At 45.8% G+C, this 19,757-nt stretch overlaps 1 protein-coding gene across 1 annotated transcript in view; it reads left to right on the top strand.

Annotated features, from left to right (window-relative positions):
• The window catches only part of LOC142817631 (glutathione S-transferase 3, mitochondrial-like), a 66,229-nt gene that overhangs the window by 11,890 nt on the left and 34,582 nt on the right, over window positions 1–19,757 (top strand). The window contains exon 2 of the mRNA XM_075894684.1: window positions 5,013–5,085. Within this exon, the coding sequence (XP_075750799.1) occupies window positions 5,013–5,085 (73 nt within the window). The remainder of the gene's footprint in view (window positions 1–5,012; window positions 5,086–19,757) is intronic.

Here is a 19,757-nt window from a genome sequence, read left to right as displayed (position 1 = left end):
AAGGCGTTTGATTCAGTAGAAATATCAGCCGTCATGCAAACACTGCGGAATCAAGGCGTAGATGAAGTATATATAAACATTCTGGAAGAAATCTACAGGGGATCAACTGCTACTATAGTGCTTCATAGAGAAAGCAACAGAATACCAATCAAGAAGGGTGTAAGGCAGGGAGACACAATTTCCCCAATGCTATTTACCGCGTGCTTACAGGAGGTTTTCAGAAGCCTAGAATGGGAACAGTTAGGGATAAGAGTCAATGGAGAATACCTTAGTAACCTGCGCTTCGCCGATGACATTGCATTGCTGAGTAACTCGGGGGACGAATTGCAACTCATGATTACGGAGTTAGACAAGGAGAGCAGGAAAGTGGGTCTTAAAATTAATCTGCAGAAAACGAAAGTAATGTACAACAACCTCGGCAAAGAGCAGCGCTTCGAGATAGGTAATAGTGCACTTGAAGTTGTAAAAGACTATGTCTACTTAGGGCAGGTAATAACCGCAGAGCCGAACCACGAGATTGAAGTAACTAGAAGAATAAGAATGGGGTGGAGCACATTCGGCAAGCACTCTCAAATTATGACAGGTAGATTGCCACTATCCCTCAAGAGGAAGGTATATAACAGCTGTATCTTGCCGGTACTTAGCTACGGAGCAGAAACCTGGAGACTAACAAAGAGGGTTCAGCTTAAATTGAGGACGACGCAGCGAGCAATGGAAAGAAAAATGGTAGGTGTAACCTTAAGAGACAAGAAGAGAGCAGAGTGGATTAGGGAACAAACGGGGGTTAAGGATATCATAGCTGAAATCAAGAAGAAGAAATGGACATGGGCAGGGCATGTAGCGCGTAGACAGGATAACCGCTGGTCATTAAGGGTAACTGACTGGATTCCCAGAGAAGGGAAGCGGGTTAGGGGGAGACAGAAGGTTAGGTGGGCAGATGAGATTAAGAAGTTTGCGGGTATAAATTGGAAGCAGCAAGCACAGGACCGGGTTAACTGGCGGAACATGGGAGAGGCCTTTGTCCTGCAGTGGACGTAGTCAGGCTGATGATGATGATGATGATGATGATGATGATGAGTGCTTGGCATCACTAAGGCCAACTACAAGCCGGTCGCGGATCATGCGTTGTTTTTTCTTGTAGTCGCACTGGTCCGCCAGTGTGTGCAACGCAGTGATGAATTGGTCGACTGACTCTCCAGGCTGTTGTACACATCGGTGAAAACATGCCCTCTCGTAAACGAGGTTCCGTGCGGCCACAAGTGATCGTATAAGTTTTTTCTGACGACTTCATACTGCTTCTGCTGTTCTTCACATACTGCGAAGGTCGAAGAGATATTTCTCGCTTGTCTGCCCATCGTGTAGAGTCCGGACTTGCACGTCTTCACTTCGCTCATTTAGGCCAGAGGCAAATCGGTAGTCGTCGAATAGTTGGATCCAGGAAGTTGAACGTCCGGTTGAAGTGAAATGTTGGCGGAGCTGGAACAGCGAACAAGCCGTGAACTGGCTTGACTTTTTTGTCTTCTGACATGGCGCCGCTTGACGAAGACTGGTGCAATGCGCCTCGAATAGCAGAAGACGGCCACTTCTGACACCATGTCGCGTTGCGGCCTAGCGAAAGCCCATGCGCATCCCAGCTGGCTGCAGAAGCAGAGGAGAAGGACTGAGCTGCTTCCGATGTTGGCGAGATAACATAAACCAACCTTTTATTTTGTGCCACCAGCATACATATATAGCAGACGCTCATGTCACCCTTGACGTCATGAACAAGCAACACTTTACAATTGTGGGCGATAGCACCTGATATCGCGGACACTTGACGCGCATAAGCACTATCACCACAACACTTGTGTCATGTTTTTTTTATGTTTCTCCTTCTAATCAATTTTTTAGCAGCAGTTACAAGGCTAGACTGGGGTTAGCCGTTGCTCATAGCAGTGTCAATTCAACAACATGGGTGACATCCAGCTGTCTTTTCATACCGGTGTACGGCGAATTGAGGAGAGGGGATGTGGGAATGGAGGCTAGCTCATTGCCATTGTGTGGGCTTTGTTGCCTATTTCTGGCGTTCTCATGTCCTAACATGACTCTCCCCTTCTGTGCGATCGGTTGGCGCTGGGAGAGCGAGCACCCGGTACCAGGTCGTACTGGATCTCGACTGTGGCGCTACCTGGCGAGACGTTTCCGTGCGCGCGGCGGGAGTAGAAGTGAAGGGTGAGCATATGTTTTCTTCCGCCCGCTTCCTCTGTTCTTGCACCTTGCTCGAACTCGCCAACATTGCCTTGCTCCCGTAGCGAACGCTTACCTTTCGTTTTCCCTTCCGAATGCTAGGCTTAAGCGTGGCGTGCAGTGTGTTCGCGGGTGGTCTTACTACGCCTGACCAGCCCTATCGGAGTTTGTCCTTGCTCGAGCAATCGGGCCCTGTGGCCACTGGTCGTGAGAGCGCGCACCATAGTCGAGAGAGCCTGTTTCTCTCAGCGGCATGTCACCGTGAACCATTTTGCCCTTGGAGACGTGCTCACAGCACCCTTTGAGGGTGGCGTGGATAAGCCGCTTTTGCTTTCTCACTGCCTTTTACAGCGAGCACTGTACCTCGTTTTGGTGTTGTCGCAGGCAATAAAGTGTTGCGACTTGTTTAAAAGCAGTACTGTGTTCTCGCCACGCTGCGCTTGGCACCTTGGATGTTCGAACGGGCGTGTGCAGCGGCATTAGTCACGCAAGACAATGGTGAACACGGCCTTGTAGCTTGCTAAGACCGAACCCACACTAGTGGCCGTACTACTGTGAGATACGTGTACACTACAGTGCTCAATGTGAAGAAGCCAGGTTAGATTTGAAGTTATATCAGCACCCAAATATTTGCATGAATTAGTCGCAGTGATTCTTGGTAGACGAATGTGCCATGGCCACATTAAAGTTGTGTCCCTTAGCCAGCACTCTGTGCTCGGTCGGGGAGAGTTGTCTGGAGCAGGGGTTCTCAAGCATGTTGGTGCCCGGTAACCCAGCATGTTAGTTGAGGTGACACCAGCAGGCAGAAAAAGTGTTTAAAAATGAAGAGGGAGGAATCCTGGCCACCAAGGTGCACGGCCTCTTTGACCATCCCTGTCAAAATCAACCCGAAAAATTTCCTCTCTTGACAGCTATTTTACGTTCTTTGCATTCTGAGCGAAGAGAGCAATTTGCTTTCAATGTGCTGCCACCTATCAGCGAAGTAACATAGGTGCAGTGCAGCGCTGGTTGGGAAAACAACACAAAAGTGGAGGACGAAGTTCAAAGCGCGAATCCGATAGAGATTTCGCCAGCTAGCGCTGTCACCTCTATGCCTCCATTGCAATGAGAGTGAATCTCTGGATCATTTATTTCGAACGTGCAGATTATTCACCAATCAGAGGAAAAGACTTTTTGACGAACTGCTTCAAAGGCCGTTGAGGTTAAATTTAAATCTTCCGGTTCTTTCTTTTGGGGATACCATGCTGAGTTTTAGCCACAGGAGCATTTGCCAAGTCATATGCGATTGCCTACAAGAGACGAGACAAAATGAATCCTAATTCCATCGAATTCAAAAAACTTTACAAAGATTGGTAATCTTCCTTTACTTTTAAAAATTCAGTTTAAAGATTATGAAAAGCAAATATATTCATTAAAAACGCCAGTGTTCTTTTTCTTTTTTATTTCGAAATATTCTAATAGATGATTTCAAAACTATCTATTACCATTTTCAAATGGTTAACAAATTTTTTTTATGGTAAGGCACCACTCGTTTTATGTCTGATCTCCTATGGTGGGTTGCACCAAAACAAAAGGGCAATAAATCAATCAACCATTAACGAGTAAAAGCACATATTGCATCAATCAATCAATGACGTTTAGTCCTCGTTGAAATGCGTCAGCTGAGGACACGCCTGAGCCCTCAATGTGGTCGGTACTTGGTCATAGTTGACAGTAGCCATGGAACGAGCATGGCCATGAATGACTGAATGGTTGCTCGCAAGATTCATACAGCTCTTTTCTGATAAAATGTAAGGAATTTTAGTTTAATGTACCACCTGTTTCTTACGAAAGCCAGCTATTAAAGAGACATCACGAGCTCACGCAGGACGCCGCGTATGATGTGTATGTGTTTTATACACAACAAAAATACCGACTGATAATATATGGAAGCAAAATCGCACAGGTTTCAACAGTAAACGACAGACACTAACATTTCACTAACCGTGTGGCTGCTGAAAACTTCGCAGAGCTGAAATGCATACGCTGTGTGCCATCAATGGCAACATGACTTTGCCAGGGTGCTTTGCCATTTAAATACATAGCAAAACACCCTGGCAGAGTCATGCTGCCAAGATTCTATGAAAACTATGAATTAAAAAGTGTGCGTCTCACTAGAGGCTTAAACTTAACTTGTCATGGATGGCCTGGTTCGTTCACGAATTCATGAAACAGGTAAAGGCGTAGCGTTTCTTTTTAACCAACACATTGACAATTGGGCTAACACAGCTGAGCTAGGGAATACCTGCCGCCCCGCCGCGGTGGTCTAGTGGCTAAGGTACTCGGCTGCTGACCCGCAGGTCGCGGGATCAAATCCCGGCTGCGGCGGCTACATTTCCGATGGAGGCGGAAATGTTGTAGGCCCGTGCGCTCAGATTTGGGTGTACTTTAAAGAACCACAGGTGGTCGAAATTTCCGGAGCCCTCCACTACGGCGTCGCTCATATTCATATAGTGGTTTTGGGACGTTAAACCCCACATATCAATCATTAGGAAGTACCTGTCAGTTTGTTGTCTGCTAACTCATTTGCTGACATCCTGCTTGGTGGTGTGACAGTCTGTGGGCACTGTGAATACTGACGTTCCATCAATCATTCTTAATTTTAGAGGCAGTGGATGGAAATACTTCACGCATTTGTGTGTGCGACATGGCCCAACTAGAGGCCAGTGGTATGTGTATCGCATGCCTGAAAAATACTCTGTATTTTGTCATGTGTGCAAGAATGTAAACGACTGTTTTCTTTGTAGAGACTTGCTGCCTGTGCTGGTGTGGTGTATCTGGCTAACAGGATTGTCTATGCCATCGGCTACTCGACTGGAGGTATGTTAGTTCATGTTACCGCAGCTGCCAGTGAGTGAAACATTGTGCTGATGGTGGATATTGAGTTGGCGATTGTGTATTTTATGGCTGTTACACTTTGCACATGTGCTGCCTGAGTACAGTCCATGGTATATATACAACAGTTAAACCTGGAGATAACAAAATTGATGAATTCCTGGAAAAGTTTGTTATAAAGGAGACTTTGTTATATGCAGGTTCATTGCCAAAATTGGGAAAATAAATGTACAAATCAAACAAAAGAGGAACGGAAGGCAAAGCTAACCCTAAACACTTATTTAGCGGTAAAAACTGCGTTATTATTGTGATAGCAACTGTATGGACACTCTCAGCAGGTTTTTGTCGCCGCCACCATGTTCCGTAACAAGTGAAGTCTAAATTGATAACATGCTCTCGCGCATCGTAACTGTCACGAGCTTCAGCATGCTAGCACTGCTGAAGCTCAGATCAAATGAGTCGGTCCATTATGTCACCTGGAAGGCGGGTAAAATAATAAATGTCCTCTCGTGTGGGTAGCACTGCCGTCGAATGCTCAAACCGAAAGGAAACCACCTATCTTAAAGGGCCACTTACCAAGTTTGACAATTTTGAGCTGACAAGAGCAATGCGTAGACTAGGCGTTCATGATCACTTCTGCCAAAATTTGCAACGCTACGCGCCGTGGAAATGGGTCAAATTTCAAGATGAACGCTGCTCTCCTTTCCTTCTGCTGGTGTGCGCCCAGAGAATGAGGGCATGACGTGCACGTATGAATGGCCCTACGTACACGGCAATGCAGTGGCATCGGTCCTCTACGAAGACGGCTCTGCTCTGATGTCGTCAACAGTGGCACGTGACATAGCGAAAATTATTTAACACGGCATGCATAGTCTATGTAATTTGTTGCTTGAAAATACCAATAAAACTCGACAAATAATGAGACGCAATAAGGGAATGTGACCGTCTTTTCCATTTTTCTCCCGCGTGTTCCAACGAGATGCGGGGCTTATGTGTCGGCTCTCGCATGCGTTCGTGTCCCCGCGGTCAGTGCATGCAGCAGACGACCGCCGTGGAACGCTCCTATGCGTTTGCGCACTCATTGTGCTCATCTATTTTACCGCATCTAAGCCAGCGTTTCCAAATCATCCTGCAGAAACAGGTAGAAGACCACAAAATAATGCTGGTCAACAAAGCAACGCCGCTCGCATGCTCAGGGGTTGGACATGTTTGGACACGTCATGCGCACGCCATCTCTTGGTCGGATGCCGAAGAGAGCAGGAAAGAGATTTGTCTTGCGAAGGCTACGCGGAGGAGCGGCAAGTGTTTCGAGCTCGCCTCCTCTCATTCTCGTTTCGCGCCGCTTCAAGAAACATGTTTTCTCCGCTCGTGATGAACCGATTCAACAAACTTTTGTGGCAAAATGTTCCTCATCGGACACCCAACAACTTCCACTGTCTAACTGAAGTTTGGTATGGGGCCTGGTGAGTGGCCCTGTAAACTAGAATAAAAAAAAAACGTGAGGGGAGGTGGGGGGTTGCTCGAGTAGTAATAATGAACTGTGCTGATAAAGGCGGCGGCCGCGATCGCTTGTGCACGTGCTATCTTGGCAAGTATCAGTGTGCTTTCAACAGGAAAGGACTCTGTGAACAAAGGACTTCTCCCTGGAGCGACCGTATCTGCTCACACCAGCGTTTTGTAGGAGTACCACGATATGGAATCGAAAAAAAGTTGTCTGCTAGCCTTACTTCGTGTAACATTATAATTTTCTGCTATCGCCTTCATGGCATTGCTTTCAACACGCTGTCGTGTTCTTGCCAGAACTAATTGGCTAATCGCGATAGCTATGAGCCTGCAAACTTGTGGCGTGGCACGAGATAGAAGTGCGTGATGAGTCGACACCCAAAGATTCGGTGTCACCGTGTGAGAGTTTCCATCAGCGCCTATTGTGACATCCCCTTCGTGGTGACGTAACGGTTGTCCGCAAAAAAAAATCTCAGCATATCCACGGAGTGAATGATGATGACTGAAATGAAGCGTCTGTCCATCTGTCCGTGCATGTGTCTGTCCGTCCTGTTACGCCTTGAAGTTTAAATCAAACTTCATTGCTTCTGAAAATGCAACCAGCATCAAAGCCAGCGAGCACGCTAGATTGACACATCACCGGCAGCGGTGTTTCTTGCGCAACGCGCAGCAAGCTCCCTCCACCCACGGGTTTGATTTCAGGCAGCTTACACAATTACTGGCAACTCTTGCGTGCGTCTTATGCAACGCGTAGCAAGCCCCTTGCCCACAGGTGCAATTCCAGTCCGCGACCAGTGGCGGTTCCTGATTGGAGGCGGCTGACGCAACGGATCCCCTGGGCCTATAAAAGAATCAAGTGGCACGACGAGAAGCAGCGTCAGAGCACCTGAGAGGTTCCGAAAAAATCCCGGCTCCTCGTTGTACCTCAGTGCGAGCTCCTTAAGCTCTCGGCGCCTGGGCTGAATATGTAACGCTTCTATTCATGCTGTACATGTTGCCTTAACTGTAATGTTGCCTTAACTCACTGTGGCCTTGTCCACTCCGTCTATGAGCTCTGCGCAGAAGCAGCCGCGAGCTGAGACACGCCTCTGCCAACAGTGGTGGCAGAGGCGCGTTTTGCATTAGAGGATGGTAGCTGTTGGATCAGCCGGTGTCAGCTACCGCGATGCTGTGAGTGCGTGATGTTTTTCCTTCAGTTCACCAGACTGCGCTAGCACAGGTTATAGTAGTTTAGAGAAGGGCTGTGTGAAGCATTGGAGTGAGCTTTGATTGTGTCAAGCCGAGTCGGAGCACTTTGAAACCAATGTTAATGCGGAGGGTGTAAACATGGTAGTGTTGAAAATTGCTTGCGTTTCTTGCTAGTAGATTTGTAGTGGGTATGGCAAGTATATTCTGAACAAGGGCAAGTGGCAAGAGGCTAGTGTGAACAATGGAGAACATTAAAAGTGAAGGAACTCATCAAAACTTGAGAGGAACTTGGCCTTACTCTGGGCTGTGCGAAAAGAAAGCAAGCAATCCTTGAGATCATGAAGGAGGAGAGAGTGATGGCTGAGGGAGTCGATGAGGCCTGGGTGAATATCAAAGCATGCCACGAGGAGGTCGAAAAAAGAGAACTTAAGGAGCGTGAAGAAGCAGATGGGCGTGAACTTTGCGAGTGTGACAAAAGGTGAGAACTTTGTGAGCATGAGGAAGCAGAAAGGCAAAAACTTTGTGAGCACGAGAAAACAGAAATGCGAGAACTTCGCAAGCACGAGAAGGCTGAAAGGTGAGAACGCCGTGAGGAGGTTGAAAGACAAGAGTGCTTAGAGTTGACAAGAATGGAATCGGTGCTCCTACAGTGCTCATAAGCGCCTAGCAAAGTTTTGGCGACAGTTCAGGTCGGCGGTCATAGAATTTGGGACCAACTGCCACCATTCGTAGTAGGTGAGGACATGGCGAAGTATCTCGTGAAGTTCCAACACGTCTGTGACCGAAATGCTATCGTGCGGTCTCTTGGGGCGTTGAACAAGTTAGCCCTACTTTCTGGCAAAGTATCAGGCGTGATCACGTGCTTGTCGAAGGAAGCGTTTGATAGCTATGACAAGGTTAAGCAAGTTCCCTTGAGGCATTATCGTTTGTCACCCGAGGCTTTTCGGCAAAAGTTCCGGTATGCAAAAAAGGCAATGAACCACACGTTGACTGCGTTTCGTCTTAAAGCTGATTTAATTGAATGGTTCGAGGGCAAAGATGTTTATGACGATCGCCGTAAGGTGGTAGATTGGGTTACATTGGAACAGTTTTATCGCTGCATTGAGGATGACGTCAAGCTTCGGCTGCAGGACAACCTTGGTGAAGTACAGCTAAACAAGGCAGCAGAGTTAGCTGAAGAGTACTACGCTCGCTGAAACTTGCATATTAAGGCAGTGTGCGTTAAAAAGGGTCAAAGAAAAGGGTGGCTTTTCAAAGAAACCTGGTGAACAAAACCCACTCCGCACCGTAATTTAAGAAAGAACCCAATCGTCTCTTACGAAGGACACTGTAGGAGAAGGGCAAACAAAAGCGCAGAAATCGAGTGAAGTTTCTAAACAGCGCACTGATCCCACACGGGCGTTCAAATCAAGGAAGCTGCTAATCTGCTATAACTGCAAAAAGGAAGGGCCCATCACGGTAAATTGTTAACAAAAATTTGCTTTCGCAACAATCCGAGAATCTGAAAAGAACATGCGGTTGTTAGAGCCGTATTTCCAGGAAATTAGAGTCAATGGGAAATCGTGTCGAGCATTTCGAGACTTAGCGGCAACCTTTGACGCCGTCCATCCTTTGTTTGTGTTTTAGGACAACTTCACAGGAGAATGCATGTTAATCAGGCAAGTCGTCGAGACGGTTGTCATTGAAGGATCTTTCGCTAAGCTTCGCACTGAAGCGGCTGTGTATACCACACTTACCAATTGCTTTTCTTATCTTTTTTTCACATAACTCTGAGCAGCTTCTCAAAGAGCAGAGTAAAGCGTTCTTTTCAAACTTGGCAGATATGCTTTTCACTCAATTGCAAGCGCGGAAGCTTTCGCAGGACCTTTATCTCGTTCAATTTAGTTAAACACCACCCGCAAAGGCGGTCGAGCTGCGTGACCTTAGCGGCGAGTTGAACGAGCCTCGGACAGAAAACTCTTCGGGTGAGTCACTTGAGCCCCTTGTCGCTGAAATTAGTAGCGTCCTCTCTATCGGCTGAGGAACCGAAGTGGTGCCGTTGGGCAAGAGGGACACTATTCTCCCGCCTGTAGCTGAAAGTTTGTATAAACTGTCGAGAGTTGATAGGGAAACGCTCATTCTGCTTCAGAATCAGAATTTTATTAATAAAAGTTGAGCGAAGTTTCAAGCGCGTGGTGTACAGGAGGAGGTCCCATAGTCAAGAGACTGCATCAGAACCGCCTGTTAAATCAAGTAAAAAGCACATCATAGTAGCAATAGAAGCGAGATCAGTCATTTAAGAAATATAACATTCATAGAAAAGTAATGCATGTGATTACATAAAACAATTCGCTTTTAACATATCGCAGCAAAACAAAAATGACAAGAGAAGAGGAAAAGAAAAAAAGAAGTAGTACAACAGTAATATTATCTATACCCAAAATACTCTGAACACCAAAGCACATGTATCCTAAATGAAAGACAGAGTTACTCTTTCGTTATTCAGAATGAAGTAAGTGCATTTTTAGTTCCTTCTTAAAATGATGTAATGGTCTTGAGGTTTTCATAATAAGTGGAAGAGTGTTCCAAAGTGAAATAGAAGTGAATGCTACAGTTTGCTTCCCCTAGTTAGTCCGAATTTCGGGTAAAAGAAAATTGTTGTTCATCGCGAACCGAGTAGTGCTAGAGATCGTGAGATTAGATGATGGAAAAATGGCTGGTGGAAGTTTGTTATATATAAGCTTGTAGAGAAAAATACCTAGGCTGTATTTAGTTAGTTCAGTTATCATGATAATGTTATTCTTGTGTAGTAGTTATTAGGCATCGGAGAGGCGTGGGCTGCAAGTAATTACTCTTATAGCATGGTTATGGACAATCTGGAAAAACGCAATATGAGTTTTGTATGTATTTCCCCAGCATGTTATACCATAAGTGATATGAGAATGGACAGAGTGATAGAGAGACAGCACTGTGGTGCATGATAAGTAGGGGCACGTTTTAATGAGGATGCATATGCGATAGGTTATTTTATTTCTGATGCTAGCAATATGGCTCTGACATTTTAGGTTACTATCCAGAAGAATCCCTAGAAAAGAGAAACTTGGGCTATGAGAGAGGCAGTGGGGACCAATACTGATATGTGGTATTGATGATATACTATGCCAATGTGAAATGTATACAACAAATTTGGTTTTAGTAGCATTGATGGATGACATGGTGGTATTACACTACATTAAAATATTATCTAAATGAGCAGTCAAAATATTAACGAGAGATGAGATATCTTTATTAGAGGCGAATATTTTCTTATCGTCGGCATACAGAATGCACTAGGATGTAGAAAGACAATTAGGTAAATTATTAATATAAATCAAAAACAAAAGCGGCCTCAAAATAGAGCCTTGGGGCACACCGATATTAGTAGTTCGCTGTCGAGAATAAATGCCTGATATAGAAACAACTTGAACTCTGTTATATAATTAGCTTTTTATTAGTGAAAGAGCGGGTCCACAGACTCCAATTGACTCGAGTTTAGTGAACAGAATATTATGATTTATACTGTCAAAGGCTTTTGTTAGATCGTGAAAACTGAGGGAACTAGAAATTCTTCGTCGAATAACGTTTTTAGCTGATCAGTGAGATGAATAAGCGCCATGTCAGTTGAATGTCCATGGCGGAACCCCAACTGACAAAAAGAGAGGATGTTTTAAACTTAGAGAGGTATTTTTTTAACCGTGTTTCAATTAGTCTCTCAATTACTTTTCCAAAGAATGGCAATATGCGAATGGGTCGGTAGTTACGTAAAAAAGATCTGTCGCCTTTTTTAGTACTGGTGTCACTTTGCCATGCTTAGGTTCACAAGGAAATATACAATTTTTAAATAATAAATTAACAATAAATGAAAATATATCGGCTATTAGGTGCACAATAGATTTAATGTTAGTTGGATGATTCTCATTTATTCCAGCACTTGTCAATTTTAAATTACATACTACAGCAATTATTTCGTCCGGTGTAGTAGTAAATAAGAAGAATGAGTGGGGTAAACGACTCATGTTGATAATTGCCAGATACCAGCATGACGACCTCGATTAAAGTGCTACTGGAAAGCGTAAAATTGAAAATAATTTATAAAGAGAATAGTTTTTTATTGAAAAATCAGGGCTCCTGTATAATAGCTATACAGATGTGCAAGGTCGCAAGTATGAGCAGCTCTTTGTACCACGTAAGCATCGTCGCCTAAAAGTGGCCGATTACGGAGGTGGAGCATGACACTCCAACTCTAACAGTACAACTTAGGCGTTCATTACAAGAACGAAAAGTTAAACGGTAATGCAGACGCTTTAAGCCGTGCATTTCAGTCAGCACCTTCTCCACTTTTCGGTCTTTCGCTGGCACGTCGGGGAAAAACTTTCTCGTCACCACGGCCTTAGCTGAGCGCTCCCATTCAGAGTGATCTCAAGGGGCCAACTTTATGTAGTATTCTATTTCATTGCGTTGTTGCACGCGTAAAATTTTGAATTCTGATTTTAAGAGTTTTGTGTCCCACATGTGCCTCTTGATATAGAGGGAACGAAATTTTGATAGACACATAGCTAGGTATAAGTTCTACTATATCATGCCTGGTGTTCTGTCGGGTAACCGAGAGCACTCGCTTGTCTTGTGTGTTGCCTGCTGTCGAACCGTTCTTGACAAGTTGCAGAACCGTTGACAAGTTTTGAGACCAAAAATCATCAGAAGAGATGAGCGAAGCTAGTCGACAAATACAAGTTTTGGCGACGAGCCACTGGAGCTGAGATCCTTCCTCAAGAATGTGATCTGTTCATGAAACTGAGCCTGGAGCCACATTCTCCCTATGGTTCTGGAGGCGAATCTGGAGGTACCTGGCGAACGAGTGAGACCAACATCGGAGCCTTGTGGAAGCAGCTCGTCTTTCCGGGGCATTTCAGGCATCGACTGCACATCCGCTAAACGGTTCCTGCTTCATATTACAGATCTACGTACGACCAGGGTACGAAAACCGTATCAGCATCACTGCGTGAACTGGTCCACGATAAAGGTGACGAGCTACAAGAGCAAGATCACTGCGCAAGTATGATCGCTCCCGCTCAGGTGTCGCTGGAATTGGCACCTCGTGAGCAACGAAGCAGCCCATAAAGACAGCAATGCTCCCGGGACACGACATTAGGCAGCGGTGACAGCATCGACTGCACATCCGCTAAACGGTTCTTGCTTCATATTACAGATCTATGGACGACCAGGGTACGAAAACCGTATCAGCATCGCTGCGTGAACTGGTCCACGGTAAAGGTGACGAGCTAGAAGAGCAGGATCACTGCGCAAGTCTGATAGCTCCCGCTCAGTTGTCGCTGGAATCGGCACCTCGTGACCAACGAAGCAGCCTATAAAGACAGCAATGCTCCCGGGACACGACATTAGGCAGCGGTGACAGCATCGACTGCACATCCGCTAAACGGTTCTTGCTTCATATTACAAATCTATGGACGACCATGGTACGAAAACCGTATCAGCATCGCTGCGTGAACTGGTCCACGATAAAGGTGATGAGCTACAAGAGCAGGATCACTGCGCAAGTCTGATCGCTCCCGCTCAGGTGTCGCTGGAATCGGCACCTCGTGACCAACGAAGCAGCCTATAAAGACAGCAATGCTCCCGGGACACGACATTAGGCAGCGGTGACAGCATCGACTGCACATCCGCTAAACGGTTCCTGCTTCATATTTTAGGTTGGCCTACTATTCTTTTATGCTCATAATCTTCTTAGAAGTTTTTGCTGTCACTGCTGCCACAGTGTACCATAGTGTGTTCTGTAGCATATGCTCATTTATGTTGCGAATTTTTACAAGTGTGTCTAGATAACCACTGAAATGGCTTCTGGCAAACCTGACGCTCTGTTGGATATTTTTAAAGTCATGGCTGAAAAGGCACCAGCTAGCATTAAAGAGATATCAAAGGTACTTATTGAGATGACCTCTAAATTTGTTGAAGCTATCAATGAACTGAAAACGGAGATGAACAAAATGGATGCGATGAATAACTCCATGAAAGCTCAGCTCACTTTCATCAGGCAATCTGTCGGGTTCATGAACGAAAGCTTTGAAGAATACCGAACTGAAATGAAGAGCCTTCTTCGACTTGAGCTCGGTGAATTAAAAACCAGAGCCTTGATTGCAAGAAAGAGAATCTAAGACTAAACAAAGAGCTGCAGGAAACAAAAAAGCAGCTTATTGAACTGAATCAGTACAGTAGGCGTAACAACTTCGAATTAAAAGGTATACCTAAGGCCGAAAATGAGGACGTCCTCAAAACAGTTAAAAAGTCGCATCTTGCTTGTGCGTCCAACTTTCTGACGGTAACATTGACGTCGCTCACCGCGTCGCGTCAAAGGGCAATACGCCCCCAAACGTAGTAGTGAAGTTGAAATCCGGATCAGTTCGGGACAAAATACTGAAGGAAGCTAAAAAAACGACTCAACACTGTCATGCTGGGGTTCCAGAATAGTGACCCAGTCTACATAAAGGAACACTTGTGCCCTGAAAGAAAAATTCTCCTTAGAAAAGCAATCCAAAAGAAGCGGAAAAGGGATGGAAATTTGCATGGGTCTGTGACGGAAAAATACTTCTACGGAAATCTGAGGATTCGAGAGTAGTGCATCTAACAGGCGAAGAAGATTTATTGCTAATAGTATGAGTTTTTTTTCCATAACCTATACCACATTCCTTCATAATGGCTTATACAATAAAAGAGGTTGATAATCACTGTAGAGCAAAGACTACAAGTTTTTCACTGCAACATCCGGAGTATTATTAAAAACGGGGGTTTGCTTTCTGCATTCCTGTCGCAGCATGAGCATTCGTTCAATGTCATTGCAACAACTGAGACGTGGTTGCGAAAAGGTGAAAAGGCTGTTTTCCAGGTTACAGAACAGAATCAAATGCGTGGGTTTCACGTTCACGTGGGGGAGGCGTTGCTTTGTTCATTAAAGAAACATAGCCTACCGCACAATTGAAACGGCCACATATAGTTGCCATGACATTGAATCCCTTTTTATTCGCCTTGAGTATGACGTCAATATTGGTGTAATTTATCCCCCTCCGAGCAGTAGTATCGCAGGCTTTCTTGATAAATTGGAAGCAATTTTTCGCGTTTTGTTGGGGCACCAAAATACAACAGTGATTATAGAAGGTGACATGAACATAAACACATACAACGTTACAGACAGGGATTATGGCTATTTGTTGCAGTCTTACAACTACCATAACTTAATTACGACGCCAAAGCGTATAACTGAGGTATCGACGTCTTTAATCGACCACGCACTAACATATCTGGACACGGGGGTCACTGGAGGAGTTTACTTAGAGTCGATCTCTGATCACCTACCTACATTTGCTGTTTTAGATTCCCTTACGGGCACCATGACAACAAAAAGTAACCTCGTAACCAAAATATATCACAAGATATTACGCCAAGAAATTCGTGGCATTAAATACAACGAAATACAAAATGAGGACATAGACATCGTAACTGATAACCTAATCAACTACCTACGAAACGCTATAGAAAGGAGTAATCGCAAGGTAAAGAAAAGCATCCATGAAAAACCTATGTGCCCTTGGATGACTGAAAAGATACTTCAAACATTCAAAGCCAAAAAATACTGGCACGACAAATGACGCCATAACAAAGACAATCTCTACAACTTACAGCAATTTAAAGCTCAGCGGAATAAGTCTGTCGCTATGATTTGGTCGCGTAAAAGGCAGTATTATACTCAACTAATTAGACAGACCGCTGTCAACACGAAAAAAGTGTGGGAAATTATAAACGAAATCATAGGTAAACAACGCAAGCTAACGGTGCTTCCCGAAACCATTGATGAAGACGTTGTAGTAAATTTCAACGCATATTTCGCAGGTATTGGTCTATCACTGGCCAAAAATTCTAATGACTCGGACAACATTTCTATATCGCAGAGCGCTCTGCCCAACACCTTCGTTATGTTTAACATTGAGTCTGAAGACGTGATATCAGCAATTAATAAAATGTCTATTTTTAAAGCTTCTGGACTAGACGAAATTCCTATTCATATGATCAAAGAAAATATAGATGTATTAGGAGCAGTATTATGCCACTTATTCAATCACTCCGTCAGCTGCTCCAGATATTCATCTCAGCTGAAGATTGCTAAGGTTGTCCCTATCTACAAAGACGGAGACCACAATGACCCTTCTAGTTACAGGCCAATATCCTTGCTCAGTACCATTATTATTGTATTTGAAAAAATTCTGATCAGCTGGTTTTACAAATTCATTCAGAAATATCTGGTTATGTGCCCGCAGCAACATGGTTTCCGCCCAAATCACTCTACTTCATCAGCAGTGTTAACGCTAACTTAAAAACTTAATGTATCTTTGCAAAGTAATGTACTTGTGTGTGTCATATTTTTGGACCTGAAAGAAGCCTTCGATACGGTTGATTACAACATACTTTTAGATAAGCTAAAGCATTATCTAAAAATTCTAATTTCTAAAAAGTCCTGTGGACCTGATAATCTCCCAAATATGTTCCTAAGAAGATATGCCGAACATGTCGTTAAATTCTTGCATGAAATCTTCCGTGTTTCATTGTTGTCATCAAAGCTACCATGTGACTGGAAAGCCGCACGCATAAGTCCTGTATTTAAGAAAGGTGATCGCTTGTCGCCTCAAAATTACTACCGACCCATATCCTTGACCTCACCCTGCTGCAAATTAATAGAACACATAATTGCTACACAAATTGGAAATTTTTTGACTCAACATTCAATCCTGACCAATTTTCAACACGGCTTTAGAAAGGGATATTCGACAGTGACGCAACTAGTTACAATAATCCACTCATTTGCACTTAACCTGGATAACAATAGGCAAACTGACATAATATTTTTGGATTTCAGTAAGGCATTCGACAGGGTTCCACACGACAAATTGATCTTGAAACTTAAACATATTGGCCTTCCCGAAATCCTTGTAAACTGGATTGCTGACTATCTAAATAACCGTGAACAGTTTGTTGCTATTGCCACGTTCCATTTCCCAAGTTTTTGTTATCGTCCCAAAACACCACACGATTCTCAGCGCAAACCGCGCCTGCAGTTTTCTAGAGGGTTCCGGACTGTAGTAGATCATTTCGATAAGATCACGCCCACTGTGCGAATGGTACAGATTGTTCTGGAACGCACGCCGCCGCCAGCGATAGCACTAGAACATTCGACGGCGGGAGTATAAATGCCGACGCGCTTCGCCGCTTGTCAGTTGTTGATCGAAGGCCGACGCTCCGTTCGCCGCTATCAGTCCGAAACTGCTATCTGTGCGAGACTGCTGCTGTAATTGGACTTTCAGTTTACCGGGCACAGGTTCGCCCAAATAAACAGTTAAATCCTAACACGAAGTCTCCTGTCTTCGGCCACGTCACGACCCCGTGACATCTGGTGGAGGTGCTGCTTCGTTCATGTACCGCACGCCCCCGTCAAGCCGTGAACCCAGCCCACGTCGCGGAGAAGACGCCGACGCCAACCAGGAGCAGCGAACAAGCCGCCGACAGCAAGGGCTACCACCGGAGTACGAGATTCTAGAAGACAAGGCGCGGAAGACCAAGGCCATGACCGCGACTGCAGCGACAATGACAACCGCCGCATCTCTGCCCACGATGGTCATGCATCAACCCAGGGAACCACCAATTTTCCATGGGTCATCGTTCGAAGACCCGGAGTCCTGGTTAGAAACATACGACCGTGTGGCCGCCCTCAACCACTGGGACAACGAAGAAAAGCTCCGGCGTGTGTACTTCTACCTGGAAGACACCGCAAGGACCTGGCTAGAGAATCGTGAGTCCACGCTCCAAACGTGGGATGTCTTCTGCGGCGCATTTCTTCAAACGTTCGCGAGCGTCGCTCGCAAAGAAAGGGCCGCTGCTCAACTAGAGACCCGGGTTCAGCTACCAAACGAAAAGGTTGGAATTTTTACAGAGGAGATGACCCGCCTATTTCGTCACGCTGACCCAGACATGCCTGAGGAGAAGAAAGTTCGTTTCCTCATGCGAGGAGTCAAACAGGAGCTCTTCGCGGGACTAATGAGGAATCCACCGAACACCGTCCAAGAATTTTTATCCGAGGCGACCACCATCGAAAAAACCCTGGACATAACGATAAGCAAGAACAGCTCAAGGCCCTGCTCCTGCAATACGAAGATTGCTTTTCGTCGTCATCGAAAATTCGGCAGACCCCAATCACGAAACATCGCATCATAACCGAAGAAAATGCCAGACCACTCCGTCAGAGTCCGTACAGGGTTTCGACGCGAGAACGTGAGGCCATGAAGAGACAAGTTGATGAAATGCTGCGGGATGACATTATCCAGCCGTCCAAAAGTCCATGGGCATCCCCCGTGGTGTTAGTGAAGAAAAAGGATGGGACCCTACGTTTCTGCGTCGATTATCGCCGCCTGAACAAAATCACGAAAAAGGACGTGTATCCCCTCCCACGAATAGACGACGCACTTGATCGGCTCCATAACGCCAAGTACTTTTCGTCAATGGACCTTAAGACTGGCTATTGGCAAATCGAAGTCGACGAAAGAGACCGAGAGAAGACGGTGTTCATAACACCAGACGGCCTCTTCGAGTTTAAGGTGATGCCCTTCGGCCTTTGCTCAGCGCCTGCAACGTTTCAACGCGTTATGGATACAGTACTGGCAGGATTGAAGTGGCAGACTTGCCTTGTGTACTTGGACGACGTCGTCGTGTTTTCCTCGAGTTTCGACGAGCATCTTCGGCGCCTTGAAGCTGTACTTCAAGCCATCAAGACTTCCGGACTCACACTGAAGCCACAAAAGTGCAGGTTTGCGTATGAGGAGCTCTTGTTTCTGGGGCACGTTATCAGCAAGTCTGGAGTTCGTCCCGATCCACGGAAAACAGCCGCCATCGCCGACTTCCCGCCGCCCACTGACAAGAAAGCCGTGCGCCGATTTCTGGGCCTGTGCGCCTATTATAGGCGGTTCGTGAAAAACTTCGCCCGCATCGCCGATCCTCTCACTAACCTTACCAAGGCCGACGTGGAGTTCAAGTGGGAAACGCCACAGGAACACGCTTTCCAGGAGCTTAAACATCGCCTCCAGACGCCTCCGTTACTTGCCCATTTCGACGAATTCGCCGAGACAGAAATACATACTGACGCAAGCAGCGTAGGTCTTGGCGCCGTTCTTGTGCAGAGGGCTGACGGACTTGAAAGGGTTATTAGTTACGCCAGCCGATCGCTATCCAAAGCAGAAGCAAATTATTCCACAACAGAAAAGGAGTGCCTCGCCATCATCTGGGCTACGTCGAAATTTCGCCCATACCTCTACGGCAGGCCCTTCAAAGTTGTGAGCGACCACCACGCCTTGTGTTGGCTAGCCACTTTGAAGGACCCTTCAGGTCGCCTCGCACGATGGAGCCTGAGACTTCAAGAATATGACATTACTGTCATTTACAAGTCCGGCAAAAAACACTCCGACGCCGACTGTCTCTCTCGTGCGCCTGTCGACCAACCACCACCCGACGACCCGGATGACAACTACTTCTTGGGAACGATAACTACCGACGACTTCGCTGAACGACAGCGGGCCGACCCGGAACTTAAGGCCCTAATAGAATACCTCGAAGGCAGGACCGCCGAAGTCCCGAAGGTATTCAAGCGCGCACTTGCGTCGTTTTTTCTACGAAACGGTCTTCTACAAAAGAAAAACTTTTCACCGCTTCGAGCCAAGTACCTCCTTGTAGTGCCTTCAGCTCTGCGACCAGAACTCCTGCAGGCCCTGCACGACGATCCGACGGCAGGGCACCTCGGTGTTTCTCGCACGCTCGCGAGGATACAAGAAAGGTACTACTGGCCGCGTCTTACAACCGACGTCACTCGTTATGTGAGGACATGCCGGGACTGTCAGCGA

This window comes from Rhipicephalus microplus, chromosome 5, assembly GCF_043290135.1.
Source record: "Rhipicephalus microplus isolate Deutch F79 chromosome 5, USDA_Rmic, whole genome shotgun sequence".
NCBI classification, from domain to species: domain Eukaryota; kingdom Metazoa; phylum Arthropoda; class Arachnida; order Ixodida; family Ixodidae; genus Rhipicephalus; species Rhipicephalus microplus.
This window is presented reverse-complemented; position numbering and strand designations above follow the sequence as displayed.